Source organism: Phaethon lepturus, unplaced genomic scaffold (assembly GCF_000687285.1).
Source record: "Phaethon lepturus isolate BGI_N335 unplaced genomic scaffold, ASM68728v1 scaffold11122, whole genome shotgun sequence".
Classification (NCBI taxonomy): domain Eukaryota; kingdom Metazoa; phylum Chordata; class Aves; order Phaethontiformes; family Phaethontidae; genus Phaethon; species Phaethon lepturus.
In genome coordinates this window covers 73,201-88,902 of record NW_010521248.1, presented here as the reverse complement: position 1 = coordinate 88,902, position 15,702 = coordinate 73,201, and the positions used below count along the sequence as shown (strand labels likewise).

Sequence of the window (15,702 nt, the reverse complement as noted above, 5' to 3'; positions counted from 1 at the left end):
TGTAGCTGTTCTCAAATCTTCATTTCTGCCACATTTTAGGAGGATTCATAAACTATTTGGGTATTTTTTAACAGCAGTAACCAGACATGTGTGTTTATACCAGCACACTTACCACATAAGTATGTGGAACTGCAATGATGCTCTGCAAATCCGTTGCCATAAATGGCCTTTAAAGCAGGTGAAAAATGGGGGAGTTTTAGAAAGATCCAAGTTGGAAATACAGTGGCACAAGGTGAAGGCAGATGTTGACAAACACTGTAGTAGCTCTGTAGCCTTTTTCTTTTAATTATTTTAATCTAAAGTAATTAATTTTATAACTGGAGATCTGGTTACACAAGTTCGTTATGGTTGCTGATAAAGTATGTGTGACTTTATCACATACTTTATGTGATAAGTTTATTATTATGTGATAAGTTTATTACTTAATTCTGAGTTGCAGAATTAAGTAACTTGAAGATACTTTTGCATGTTTTGAAATGGCAAAAAGGATAGTCTTTCTCAGACATATTTCAGATTGCTACAAGGCATACAGATTCTCAAGTTTTGAGAGAATTTTGCAACATCAAAGAATGTGTTTCCCTAGCTTTATTTTTGAAAAAAAGCTGTATTCTTTAAAACTTTCCTAAAAGCCTCTCAGATTTATGTGAGACCTAGCAGAAGAAATAGCAGCCTATAGTTTTGACAAAGATGTATGCAATTTACAGCATGGCTGTATAATTGAAGATGTTAGGGAGCCTGTATTACAGTTTTTATATACATGTGTGTCTGTGTATTTTAAGCTATTTAGAAGAAAATACTTTTTCCTTGGTAAGAAGTGAATAAGTGTAATTAAGTTAACGGAGTTAAAAGATTTGATCTATTCCATATGCAATTCTATACCGATATCTTGAAAATTACAATACTATGGATTTGTGTTTGAACACTTATTATTTTTCTTTCAGTTAACTGATACCAGCTGCATCCAACAGCCCTTTACTATTTTACCAGTTAAGACAAAATGGAGCAATGCAAGCTTTCATATTCTCCTATTTGATCTGGAAAAACTTGAACTTCTGCTGTCATCTCAACTCAATGGATTAAAGTCATCGAATTCGTTCCGCAACTATGACACTCCAGAAAGAGCCAAAAGTACTACTGAGAAAAGGGCACTAACATTAAAAAGAAATAAAACTGCTGGCTCCGTATCTCCAGTGGACTGGCAAGTAGAAACTGTTTGTTCAGACCATGTCTGTAGGGATAACAATGCAGCTAGGCCTGTGGAAGACAGTGGTGGCATGAAAAGACAGAAAAAAATGAAGAGTTCAAGAAAGATCAGAATGCAGCCATTGGGAAACTTTGATGTGAACATCACCACTGATACAGCTAAACTGCTTTTGTCATGTCTCTTGCCATGGGGTGTAGATAAAGAAATAGACAATCTTTGTGTTAGACACTTGGATATCTTGAGGCTTCAGTGTCCTGTTTCTTTTGGACTTGTGTCAAATGAAAACCACCTTTCACTAATGTTGCCAGGATGGAAATGTACTGGTTGTTGTGTACTAGAAGAACATGCAGTAATCAACTTGTTTTCAAGCAGAGTGCTTGATTTATCAAACAAGTACATTGCTGCAACTGAAGGACAAACTGGAAAGAAGGATGGACCCGAGAATAATGTTTATGAAACAAAGGGATTGGAAACAGTATTCTTCTTATTTAGCAGAATAGCTTTAATCAACAGGATAATTAACATACCTTCAGCAGTTACAGGTGAAATTGAAAGGTAAGAACCTTTTCATTATGAATCTTTTCTTCCTTTATAGTGGTGACAAAGTGTAAAATGGAAAACACGGAGTTTGGCAATAGAGTTTACATTCTTTAGAGTTTTTTTATAGGATGTCCTTTGAACAAAAGGAGATCGAGGTGAAGTTAAGTATCTTTATATTTTTCTATTTAGCAGATGAGAAAACAGATGCAAGAAAATTTTTTTCAACAGAACAAGAACTTGAATTATCCAGCTTCACACCCTGTTTTTCCAGACATCACACTTTGCCTCGCAGCTCGAACTAAGTAGAATAATGAAGTCTCTTCAGGCACATTGAGACGTGCATTAGCACATTTGTGCTGTTTTAACTTCCACTCTCTGTAAGCAATATACTTCCTTTACCATGAAACCCTGGGCTCCACAGATAAATAAAACATGAGAGACAAGAACAGTCTGTCCTAGTTACACTATCCAAAGTACACCCCACCCTGCCCCCCAGTAATAATGGCAGCTACTGGGAATGAATGCTTCATCAGCCCTTAAGTTGTGAGAACCATCCCAAATAACATTTATGTTACTCAAAACAAATTTATTGACTAAATGCTTTTTCAGCATTAAAGGAAAAATAGCATGCTCAACATCATTTGACCAAGCCAAATAGAGCATACTAATCAGGTAATGGATATTGTCTACAGACTTCTGTTGTTCAGGAAACCTAGGTTGGTCTGTATTTAGCATTTTAGGGACAATTAACTTCAGTGTTGGTGATGCTATGGTCCAGAAGCAAAAAGGGGGTCGAAAATTATTGATCCTGATGCTGCAAATATCTGTGCATCTTCTACAAAGCTGTAGGCATTCAGCATTATCTCAAGAGATATGTACCATCCCACATGAAGAACTCTCATTTCTCAGCTACTTTTACTGCTAATCACATTGCCTACCAGTCATATTCAACATAAGCTCTTACATGAAAGGTTATTTCCAGGACTCCAGCTTGAACATGAATTCCTTTCCATGCAAGAAAGGCCTTTATGTTTGCATTGTGTCTTACAGTATTCTGTTGGAAAGACATTGTATTTGAAATTAGTCATCATACCAGAATGAAACATTTTTCCCAGACATAAACATCCTGACTTTGGAACATATCTCCCATAAAATTATAAGTATTAAAGTTATTGCAAGAAAAAATACACTATAGGTGAAGTTTTGTACAAAACAGAGGAAAATAAATAAATGCTATGAATTTTAGTTACAAAAAGATAATGAATTTTATTCAAAGACTGAAATGTTTTATTTGGGATTTTGACATGGTTTGGTTTGGACTGCCTCTTTTTCCAGAGATGAATAGTATACCTATTTATAGCTGTATTGTAGCGAAGATTTAGTTTGGTTGTGATACTTCAATATGGGCTGTTGCCTCCTAATGGCCTCATCTGGATAAGAGCATTTGAGTTGTAGCCATTCAATTGTTGGTTTTTGTGTTTTGGGTTTTTTATGTCTTCCCCCCCCGAACTCTGTATTTTCCTCGAGTTCCTAAGCAGCAACTGCAAGTGCTATGGGTCTGTACAGAGACAGCACACAATTCTTTTTCTAGGCTGTACCTGCCCACTCTTGCCTTCTTTTGAGGCTGTACCTTCTTTTATTCTTCATCTCTCACACATTCAGAAAATAGACAAGTAGCCACAATTTTTCTGTGTTATCAAAGAATAAAGTGTTCTTTCTTAAGGAACTTGAACAGAACTAGACTGAATTTGCTGCATTTTTATCAACATAGACCTCAGAGGTTTGAGAGTCACCTGGGCATTTTCCTCTTTGCTGCTGGTGATAGGAAATTTTTTTCTCATTGTGGCTCTATCCCATAATAGCACAGAGTTCATCTTTTCTCCTACCTTCCAAGAACTGTTTCAGAACTTCACATGTCAGTCATAATTCACTTATGTTTTTCCCCCAGAAATAAAGATAAGAGCAGTTGAGATACGTAAAGGTTTTTGTACTGTTTCCTAACCTCGATAAACCTGCAAATGATGTCCCATTGCAGTCAAGAAGCATAATTTTCACATAGAATCAAAGTTGTGTGGGTAGAACCCATGAGACAGTGTTGCTGTGTCAGCATTAGTGGGAGAAGTGAATTAGAGCCCCGGGGAAGAATTTCATGCTTCAGACACTTACTGAAAAACAAAAACAAACCACCAAACCCCACAAAAAACTGATTCCGTACACGATGTGCTTTCATGTGATAATGTTATCTTTGTTTCTGACTATTAAAGGCATAGTTTTGCTATCTGAAATTGCTATCTGAATGTATCTATACTTTCTGTATCGCCTCAAAACCGGTTATGTGTATGTTAAGTTATCTCCCTCGCTCCACCTAGGGAAGAAGCCCCTTTCCTGTAAAGTTCCCTTTCCCTCTTCACTCTTCCCCTCCCAGTAATAAGCATAGCATGAATAGGACTTGGCTTATTTGCTATGATCTTAGGATTCAGCCTTCATTTCACCTCCTCTTGCAAATAGTTGGGGTCTGAATGAACTATTGTAATCTGTGTTTATTCATTCATTAAATCTTTTTATGATTTATACTTATTCATCGTTTACTCTGTATTCAGGGTTGGAATGAGTTTTCTTTGTTATGATGGGTTGTTAGAATAAGGTACTACTTTCAAAATTTTAATTAGGTAAAAACTAAGCAAATGCTATTTTGTCCAGTTTACCTTCTGAAAATACCACAATATTTAGCCACACTTGTTTGAGCAGTTGGTTTAGCTAAAACTACAGAATGCTCAAGGGAACACCTACATACTGAATTCTGATTTGCTACAGCATTTGCAGGAGTTAGTATGACAGCCTTCACAGCTTGTAAGGGTCCTGGTCTTCTAAGTATTACTGCAGTACAAACAACTCTTACTAATTCAGTTACTAATATGAGAGATAAAATGCCTAATGATCTTCTTTCAGTAGCTTATCTGTCATCAGAGCTATGAATGTTTCTCTATCCTGTGAAAGTTTACTTCCTATTAGCACACTGGTACAAACCCTGAAGCTTTTAAACTTTTTAAATTAAAAACAGGAGAAAGAATATCTGAACAGATTATCCAGTGACTAGGACACTTGCTCAATGTGTATTCATCTGATATTCATAGTTCTGCCTACTTTGATGCTGGATGAATGGATTTGTATACTTATACCTTGTAAGGCAGCACTGCATCTAGCTACTGGTTTAGCAATAATTTTGAGATTCTAGCTTTCTTCTGTTAATGCTGGCCCACTTTGCATGTAGCAATGAAATACTCATTGGGCTGTAAGAAGAATTATTTTAGTGTCAGCCAACTGATCTAGAGAATGTGATAAAGTTTAAATCCCTGTTCTTTGGCATATCCAATGATTTTGCTGTTACAGGATAGTGAAGGGAATTTCTTTTGTTAAATAAAACACACACACACTTTTAATATGGAGAGTCAGAACTGGAAAAATGCATTTGGTCAATTCATAGACTTTTGAGTATTCTTGGATGAGTCCGATATTCTCATTTTGAGCAGAAATTCTGTCTTTGTCAGCATGTATATATATGTGTCTGCTTAAACCATGGGTTTGACAGATAATCATTCCCCAATGGAAAACATTTGATTGAAAAACTCCTGACTATTTGCTATCATAAGTTTTCAGCTCGTGTTTTGGATCAGTAAGTTTCAGGTTTCTGTATTTCTGTGAACTATTAGATATTTGATTGGATAAATGAAATTTGTGGAAAGTGAAAATAGTGAACAGTTAATGACATGCTTTAAGCACATGTTATCAGACCAGTACTAATCTGTGTTTTTTTTTTTTATTTTATTTTTAAAAACCAGTATTTTTAGCATAATTTTAACATTTCACCAAAAAAATGTTCATAATTAAAAAAAAGAATAAAGTATGAAAAACATGGCTTTGGAAAACTTTAGACCCAAGTCTATAAGCTGTTGTTCATAAATGTGTTTGTGTATCTGTTGACGTTTTGTAACTTGACCTAGCCTGTGAAAATAAAGGAACCTGCAGTAAAATGTGTCAGACTATAAAAGTGGGATAGAAACAGGAAGAAACGAGTAAGACTAGATCTTCAAAGACTTTTTCGCTTGCCTTTTGAGATTTGTATCTGTAACTTAAAGAACTTAAAGCTATCAAGCTGAAAGCTTTCAGAGTTGTTTAGTATTGCAAAGCTTTTGAGATATTGTGACTTACTGTTGATTGTAGTGAGTGTGAAAGATGATATCTGTTATTTGTAAATGACAGCTAAATATAATTTGAGCAGGGTCACTATAGCACTGTATTTTTAAAAAAAAATAGTTTAAAATAGTGCAAGGGTTTGGAGAGGTTTTTTACTTCCTTCCCCCTCCATCCACATCCATATCCTTTGTCTTCAAGGGCTAGGTTGCTGAGTTAGTGACAAAGTACTGAACAGCAGTAGATACACGCAATAGTATCCTAAATTGCAGCCATCTACTGAAATGCCAAGTATTGTAATAATGTTCGGTGTTATTTAACACTGTGAAAAAATGGAAACCTATAAAATAAAGCTGCTAGTTTCCATTGAACTATTTTTCCTACGTCATAGAAAAAACCAGCACAAGTCCTTTGTGAAAATGATAGTTTGATTTAGTTATTCACATATGGCACAGTTTCTTTAATACAACATAGAAGTTACCTATAGTAAGTTTTGAGCTAAATGTACAGTTCTTGCATGTGGATGGTACTTTTCAGTGTTTGTGTATATGTGAATGTTTCAATACCAAGTTGTGGGCAAAAGAATGCAAGTGACTTTTGAGGCGAAACTGAACTGTGGTTGATTGTAATTGATACCAGAGTACCTACCTTAAAAAAACCTGCCTTAAGACATCAGACTTTTGTAAATATGTTCAAGTTCTGTTTAATAGTTTCATATTATTTTAGTCCACAGAAATCAGAATCTGTGCATGACAAATGGCGAAATACAGAAGCAGTAACAGCTTCATTCCCCAGTTTTTATGGAGAGTTACCAAGTGGTAAGTATAAGGAAGAATGGCAATATTAGCTTTATAGTGTTATTTTTTGCAGCTTTAGCTTTTTGTTGCTAAAATACATTGTTTAACTTCAATAGTGAAAAAAAAATATATTCTTTAACCTCGAGCAGGTCCAGTTTGCAAATACAGAAACTGGATTATTCTGTTTTGGTGTTTTTTCTGTGAATATCACAAAAGCATGTAAACAAAATGTTGACTGTGAAGTAATACTGGAATTGAAGATATTTTTTTTCTGTTATGGTAAAACATTCAGCTGAGTTTCTAAAGATGTTTTACTAGCAATCTGAAAAACAGAAATGTAATAAGACAAACACTGCCATTTCCCCTTTCCCCCATCTTCCTCATCACCATTGTGTGCCCACCCAATGATGTATACACCCCTTCAAGCCAACTGTTGCCTTAGTAGTACAAGAGTTATCTTGAATGTTCAATAATGCCCTTAGACTTTTGTCTTAGTGTGGCATAAATTAATCTCTTTACACTAATGTCCCACAGGCAGTTGTTCACCAGTCTTGGCTTTGCAAGCCAGTATAAGTTTATTTTTACACTATGCAACTAACCAAAGAATGTTTAAATAAAAACATAAACAGAATATGGATATTTGTCAGTGTATATTACCTAACAAATATAGTGTTCCTGTTTTAGATTAAGACCTATCTAGACTGATAACACAAATTCTTTCAAGTCAAATCTTGACACTCGGCTATGTGAATAAGCCTTAATATTGCTGTCTAAAATAAATTTTTAGTGTACCTTTCCTTCTCTGATTCTAATATGTGCCATTACTGGAGAAGTTGTGATGATAGCAGAAATGGTTGTTAGAAGAAAGACATGGAACATGAAGTGAAGTGACAATAGAAAATAAGTAGATGAAGGGCATGGAAATGGTGTAAAGATGACTAAAATGTTTGTGGACATAAAAATAGCTTTACTGAGTGACCTAAAACTTCTAAGGTAATGTAACTCATATCCCATATCTCCTAGTTCGCATAATTGTTTGGATTTGCAAATTAAAATCTTAAGAGACTTGCACATCTCACAGACATTTTAGGAATGACCCGTTCCTTTAGCTTCAAGGACACCCTGGACAGCAGAATAGGCAACATTAAATCTTGATTCTGCTGATGTTTCTGGACTTTCTGTACACATTTGTGTGTGTGCAAGAGATGGGAACAAAACCAAAGTAAAACAGGAGTCTTTAATGCTTTTTTGCGTAGTTGGACACGAAACTGAAGTACTGCATCAGAGGACAAGGCTAGATGACAGGTACCATACTGACTGTGCTATTCTTGGATCAATGGGGACACTTGCTGAAAGACTCTTTTGTGTTTAGGCCACAGTAGCCTCAAGTTACCTCTTGAGTGAGTAAGAGGGATAAATGTCATTAATTCAAATCAACATTGCTTGAGTCTTGCCTCACATCCATGATTTTGGGGAGCTGGTTCTATCCCACAGGATTTCTGCACAGGGGGTACTCAACTGCAAACTCAGTAGGTTTGTACGAAAGAAATTAGTTGCAAATTGAGGGGGAAGGTTTGAAATAATAACATTGAGCTTTGACACACCAAAGTTTGCAAAATGGCAGAAAAAAAGAAAAAAGTGAAATTTGTCCCCATCCTGAAATCACATACAATTCAAATTAAAATGTGAGGAGGAGAGGTTTGCCTTTGTATGATCAGTTCTGGCACTTTCATTTTGTCGTCCCTTTTTAAGTTTCAGTATTAGCCTTTACATTTTGTGGTACGGTACATGCCATGTCAGCTATGAGAGATAGGGGATAAAATATTTGTTCTTACCTTGTCTTTCTGTAAAGTGAGATTTAAATGCTCTAGTTTTCTTTTTTTCCTCTTTCCTTTTTCTTTATTATTATTTTGATCATACCTGCATGTTTGTACATATGTTTAGATATTATATTAAGTACTGACATAGTTAAATTTATACAGTCATTTACTGAATAGCGTACTGCTCCTATTCAGACTATGCTAGTATACTCTATTAAATTTACAATATGCAGGTACTTAAATGATTTTTTTGAACTTCAGTCTTTGCTGCAGTAATCCCACATTTAAGCGAATGACTATACATTGTGTGATCAGGATGCTTATGAACTTTGATGTTACTGAAACACAGTTGCTACTTACATCTTCAGAAGAGGAAATTTAATTGTTTGGTACTGGCGATAAGAGATTCTTGTGTGGATTCAATGGATTGTACAACGAATTTGTGTGTCTGGCAACAAACATTGTAGTAAAGTGCTGAGATGTCGCATTTGTCTACTGAAGTCCAAATGAGGAAAAAGTGGAATAAACCAGCATAGCTGCCAGTTCATACTGACTTGCTTTGGAAATAATCTGAAAAATCAGGATGGGTAGTAATAAAACTCACATGCAAATCTGTATATATAACATCTTTCTTAACTGCAAGCATAACTGGTGAGCCCCTGGCTATGTGACAGCTTGATCACACGCCATTATTGTTGCCTGTAGCAGAAAAGTAAAATGGGCAGAACTGTAACTATACAAAATGTTATTGAATGTATTTTTGCATAGACTGCGTTACTGGTTCAAAGGTAAAGAAACACATATTCCAATAGTTCTAGAATTTATGTAGTAAAAGCCACAGTTAAGTAATCCAAATTGGAAAGTATTCTCAATATCTTTAGAAAATTATGATGAAAACTTATTCTTTGGGATATCAGACCTCTGTTTAAAAATACAAAGGCGGGGGGGGGAAGACTAATCTGATTTAGGATAAGAATAAATGTTCAAACAATATATTGTTTGAACATTTTGTGTTTATTGCATCAGATGAAAGCATATTCTAAGAAATTACTTTTTCAGATCTTTTCAGGTGTATGCTGAGGTGAAAAATTTAAAAAGGTAAATATATTTCTATTTGTGTACTTCTATGCATATTGTCAGTTCATAAATTATGTATGTGTTTTCCAGGTAAAAGTAGATATCGTTCCCTGGACTTCTGGAGTGCTTCATTGCTGAAACTTGCTTGTTGTTGGAGTGACCAATCTATAAAGGTAGAATAGAGCCTGTGTCAGTTGTTGCAATGTAATCCTTAAGTAACATCAGCTGTAATTTGGTATTTGGAATCTGAAATGCGACATAATAGTTACAGGTTATGGTGAAATTATTACATAAATCATGCCATTCAGATCTATGGAAAGCACATTATTTCAGTTGAAGTATGCTACTCATGAAACTATTTTGCTTTAATGTACATGTTTAGGTATGGGAAAGTAACTGTCTTACTAGTCTTTAATCCAGGTGGTCTTGTTCATAGCATGTATTTAAAAAAAATAAAAATGAGTTGCCAGTTCCCTAATAACCAGATGTAACTTACATTACAAATGCCATTTCATGTTTCGGGAAAATAAAGGCCAAAATAAGGGCAGTGTCATATACCAATATATTATTATAGAAGAAGTGGAAAATGCCTTTTAGAGGGATAAATAATTAATTCCAAATCCTTCCTTATTAGAACACTCTTAAGAATGACTTAGAAAAGTAAGTTATGGGTTCCTGGGTCAGATGAAGCTCATGCCTGTTGTTAGTGAGGCATCTGATGTCTTGAGAGATAAATTACTGTTTCGTGAGAGTTGACAGGTAACTGCGAAATAGTCTGAACAGTGAAATCTAGAGACTATTTTTTATTTTGGAAATATGCATTTAAATAAAGTTGTGTGGTTGCTTCAGTGAGTTAATGTTCAGGAATACGAAACTCAAGGCAGTATACTATGACCACAAGGGATTTTACTCCAGAAAGGGAAATGCCTATTACAGGTTTATTTTATCGTGTTACTTTTAAAATTGAATGCAACTCTGTGCTGCATTTCAAGTGCAAAGAATATTTTACAGAGCTGAGGTGCGAAGGGGTATTGCAGTCATAGTGCCCTGTTCTATTAGACAGACAGTAATGGTTTCTGCAAATATTCGCATTCAATCGAATTCAGCATTTTATCTTGAGCTTGTCAGTTGTTTATTATGTCCCTGCTGTCTGCACATCTTCCATATTATTTCAGCTTTCTTCTCCACTCACAAACTGTCTCACTTTCTCTTACAATAAGACTTTTTCCTTTTTTGAATGCTTTTAATTAAAAAGTTGAATACAGACCTGTTTCAATAGGTCTGTTTCAATAGGCAATTGTCATGTGAAATCCATATAATCTCTTGCTGACATTATCAGACACTGAAACTCTTTATAGAGTAGAGTTGTATGGCCATGAAACTTGTATTTGTAGCATAGCCGATTATGTGAGATATATGTATTCATATTTTTCCAATGAATTTAGTGACTGATCAGTTTATACAATGATAATGGTCTTATCTACCACAGGAGGTGAGTGTGCAGGAAGATAAGGCGTGGAATAAGCTGCCTCACACTTTTCTCATCTGAAAAGACTTGAAATTTAAGACACTGAAATTGTCAAGTACTGCAAATACCGTGCTATCAATGCTTCTCAAATTTTAGCATTATTCAGACACAGCTTTGTAGTTGCAATAAGCTTTGTTAACCTGCTTTGTAGTGCAGATTTTGGGTTGTTTGCAGCCAAAATTATGCAAAATTTTAACATTCAAAATAATTTGTGATGTTGGTAATAGGTAATAATGTGTGTATTCAGCAACCTATGATTTATACAAAATTACAGTTTTTGTTGATAGTAGGGTAGCTTTGTTAAGCCTCTCTTTATACAAACACAGATTTATGGCCAACTTAATTCTGAGCAGCCTGATTAAGCACTTATGTACATTTACCCAAAACATCACTAGTTACCCTGCTTTTAAAAACTTCTGTTACCTTCAGTAGTGGTTACTTACTCACAGCCATCACCCAAAGGACTTGCCATTTATTGATTCCTCATCTCCTTACAGTACTGTAACAGATTCTGTGCAAACAAGAAACCTGCTGCAAATGATTGATCAGGGGTCAGGCTACTGACTTGTTGACGTTGAAGGGCTGAGAGGGGTCTTTTTCTGTCTTAAATTTTAAAAATGTGTTTGTTTTTTAAGTATTTTTCTAGGATTTTTCTCCCCAGATGATTTTAAATAAAAGGTCATCATCATGCATTTTGCTGTTCTTTCAGATAAAATATAGATTGTTGTTGCCACACTCCCATCCTGCCCAGAAATCACTTCTACTCAGATCATCTACTCAGATATTTAAAAAAAAAAAAGCTTGCCCTGAAATATTTCATATGAGGAAACACTGGTTGCATTTCTGTCCTTAATTATCCTTACTCTATATGAGAAACAACATGTTCTTCAGTTGTATCTGTGATAGGTATTTGGTTATATTATAATTTTTTTTCTATTACTATATTATTGCAGCTCTATGGAACCTTTTTGGCTGAAAGGATGAAGATTAAAATAAAATTCTAAAAAAATTTATCAGAATAGTCAAAATGTGGTGCAATCAAAATGTTTCGCCTGTTATTGACTCTAGTAGATATAAGGATATTTTTTGTTCCACCAGAAGGACTTTGTTTGATAATTATTTCCTTGCTCTTCCTAGCTCCTTCCTTTTAGTCTTCAAATGGTAGATGTTGAAGCCTTCTCCCTATACGTGTATTCAGGCACTTCAAGAGGAAGAATACAGTAGGAAGTAATTCTTCCTTTTTTCCTGCTCTAAGATCTTTTTAACTCTTACTGAGTGAAGTTAGTTCTTGTTAGGTTGACTTTCCTGAAGTCTCAAGTCCTTTATCTCTTCACAAAATGGTTATAGACCAAGTAAATTTCCTTCTACAATGTCTTATTCCCTGAGCTGGACAACATTTTAAAACAGAGTAAACGACCCTGTCTCTGTACCTGCCCTCCTGTTTTCAATGCTAATCTCAGTGAAGAAATGCAATACTAAGCGTGGCAGGGAGTTTTGCATGAAACTTTAATAGGTCAGTAGTTCCACTAACAAAATATTCATTGTACAGTCTTAACATCTAAGGTCAAAAATTTTAGTTACATGACAACACATGGTCAGTCTGTCATACTCACAGGGTGCCCATCAGTCTATGTGGCTTCTGCAGTTTGCTTTTTTGTTATGTACGGCAGCATCAGGGCTCTGTGGTGTGGCATAACAGTACAGAAATAACTGAGCTTTATCAGATTCATTACTAATGCCTCTGTGATCAGTAGGAGGATACATCTGTTCCTCCTAGTTTTGAGCTACCTGACATGAGTCAGCTCTAACCTTGAAATGGTCCTGTTGTGTAGTCCCAACTAAGAAGACCTTGTTAGAACTTGGATGTATTAATTCAGGAGCATCATCAGAAATACAGTTTATACAGCTCCAACATAAAACATTTAGGTCCTGATTTGGAAGTCCTCTACTGACATCCTGATGTTGCACTGTTCCTTTTCCGTGTAAGAAAATTTGTATCCTCTATTATCAGCTAGCTCCTTAGCACAGTCTCTCTTTAGGAAAACTGTTGATACCATATTTAGATCTCTGACATAGTCATCTGCATGAGTACTGTAGTTGCTTTTTAGCCTCCCTCTTTCATCAGTGGAAAAAGATAGTGTGGAGGGACTGCTGAGTTTTTTAGGAGGAATGAATCATCTCAGGACTTTCTCATCTCTTTCTATTGATTCTTGCAGCGTACCCGTTTTTTTTTTTTTTCCACTTCAGTTACTTCATTTCCATTGATCTCTAAAATAAGGTGGGACGAGTCTGAGATACATTACAAAGGAATTTACTTTCGAAGCAGAGACCACTTCATGTTAAGGCCATTGCAGAGAGTACTACTGATAAGCTAGTACCTTCTTTACTGATGCCCAAGTTTACAGTAATTTCTCTAGCAAGCTCTGAATGCATTTGTTTTTACAGCATTTGACCCTACCTGAAGCCATTTGACTTCAGTATCAGTGTCTAGACAACTCCTCTGATAGTTGCTATCCAGAATTAGAGGTAAGCAGACTGGTTAATACAAGTCTGATGTTTTGATCTGTGGTTTTTTTTCTCCCTGGTGTGACTGTGTGTTGTGGTTTAAACCCAGCTGGCAACTAAGCCCCACACAGCTGCTCGCCCACTCCCCCTGTGGTGGGATGGGGGAGAGAATCAGAAGTGTAAAATTGAAAAAACTTGTGGGTTGAGATAAAGACAGTTTAATAGGTAAAGCAAAAACTGTGCCCAGTAAAGCAAAACAAGGAATTAATTCATTCTGCTCACTTCCCATGAGCAGACAGGTGTTCAGCCATCTCCAGGGCTCCGTTGTGCATATTCGTTACTCGGGAAGACAAATGACATCAGTCTGAATGTTGCCCCCGTCCTTCTCCCAGCTTTTTCTGCTGAGCATGATGTCATATGGTGGGGGATAGCACTTGCTACAGTTTTTTATTTTGTTTTAAGATGTTAGAGGAAATTACATGGTACAAATGCTGCCTGGCTGGCATACACAGCAATGGTACAGGTAATGAATATCTGATCCAGATTAGTGACAGGTTCTTAGCAGATCAGAACACCATGAGAAACACATAATCAGCTGACCCTCTGGTCAGCAGGTATCAGCTGTGTCCCCTCCCAGCTTCTTGTGCAACCCCAGCCTACTTGCTGGTGGGATGGTGTGAGAAGCAGAAGAGGCCTTGACTCTGTCTAAGCTCTGCTCAGCAGTAATTAAAACACCCCTGTATTATCAACACTGTTTTCAGCACAAATCAAAAACATAGCCCCATACTAGCTACTATGAAGAAAACTAACTCTGTCCCAGACAAAACCGGCACACTGTTGTGTGTGGGGGCATCCGAGAGTCAGTTTCTGCAAGGTTCAGCCCTGTACCTGAGTAATAACCAGAAGTGATGTTGATTGACTCTTCTCCTTAGACCTGCTCATTATGAAGAGAATAGTAATCCTTGGAAGTAACTGATAAAGTGTAGAAAGAAAGCTAGAATAACTTAATATAGATGTAACGGTACAGATTGCTTCAACTTTTGTTCACTTTTCTTTTTGAACTGTTCTCTAGTATTGCTGCTGCAGAGTCATACAATTACCTTTCACTCCTCAATATCTGTACTTCTAGTTGGCCATATGCTATTTATACTTTCTCAGGCATGGAAGCATAATTTCTGTCAGATTTCATAATCCCAACTAAAAAGCAGCTAGTATTTACAACAGTAGTTACAATTATGAGGGAAAGAAACCAAACACATACAGTAGTAGCCAAAAAGATAGCCAATGTATATGTGATCTAGAAGGATGTTAAAGTGGAAACTATCAGAGGAAATGAAAGGTGCTCATGTAGATTTCTTTGTGTTAGAAACAGGCAAAGTTTCTGGAGATTTTTAAACTTGGTGATAATGATAGATGAGGTGATAGATGACATATATGAATTCTTGGGGAAGATGCCGTGAGAGGACAAAACTACATATGTGAAACCAGACTGAGCACTGTGGAAATGCAGATTAAGTAAAGTGATAGACAGGTAGCATGCAGAGACGTACAGGTGCCTCTACGATATGTTGTGGCACTTGCTACAGTTTTTTATTTTGTTTTAAGATGTTAGAAGAAATTACATGTTACAAATGCTGCCTGGCTGGCATACACAGCAATGGTACGGGTAACGAATATCTGATCCAGATTAGTGACAGGTCCTTAGCAGATCAGAACACCATGAGAAACACATAATGTGTGCAATTCCTTTGTGTACCTCAAAGAATTTTACTTGGTCAAAAATTTTTCCAGGACAATGACAACATGTCTGTGTTTCCTTCTCTTTTTTAATTATTCTATATATATTCTAAGAATCTGCTGTGGTCGGGATCTGTAATCCCCAAAGCTCAGGGTTGTATGGATGTGAGGAATTGGAAACTGCCTTGAGTTTCCCCTGTAAAATAAAGTACTATTATAACAAGATGAAGGTTTGTGCTATGGCAAAAGACATAGGACTGGGTTCACTTGCTGTGAACTTTCACACTGTGGACCCGACTATGG

General features: G+C 36.1%; 1 protein-coding gene across 1 annotated transcript in view; it reads left to right on the top strand.

The window, feature by feature from the left end:
• The first annotated feature begins 344 nt into the window (after window positions 1-344).
• The window catches only part of LOC104616444 (WD repeat-containing protein 72-like), a 58,188-nt gene continuing 42,830 nt past the window's right edge, over window positions 345-15,702 (top strand). Inside the window, exons 1-4 of the mRNA XM_010281457.1 lie at window positions 345-359; window positions 942-1,759; window positions 6,662-6,753; window positions 9,720-9,802. Of these exons, the coding sequence (XP_010279759.1) occupies window positions 345-359; window positions 942-1,759; window positions 6,662-6,753; window positions 9,720-9,802 (1,008 nt within the window). The remainder of the gene's footprint in view (window positions 360-941; window positions 1,760-6,661; window positions 6,754-9,719; window positions 9,803-15,702) is intronic.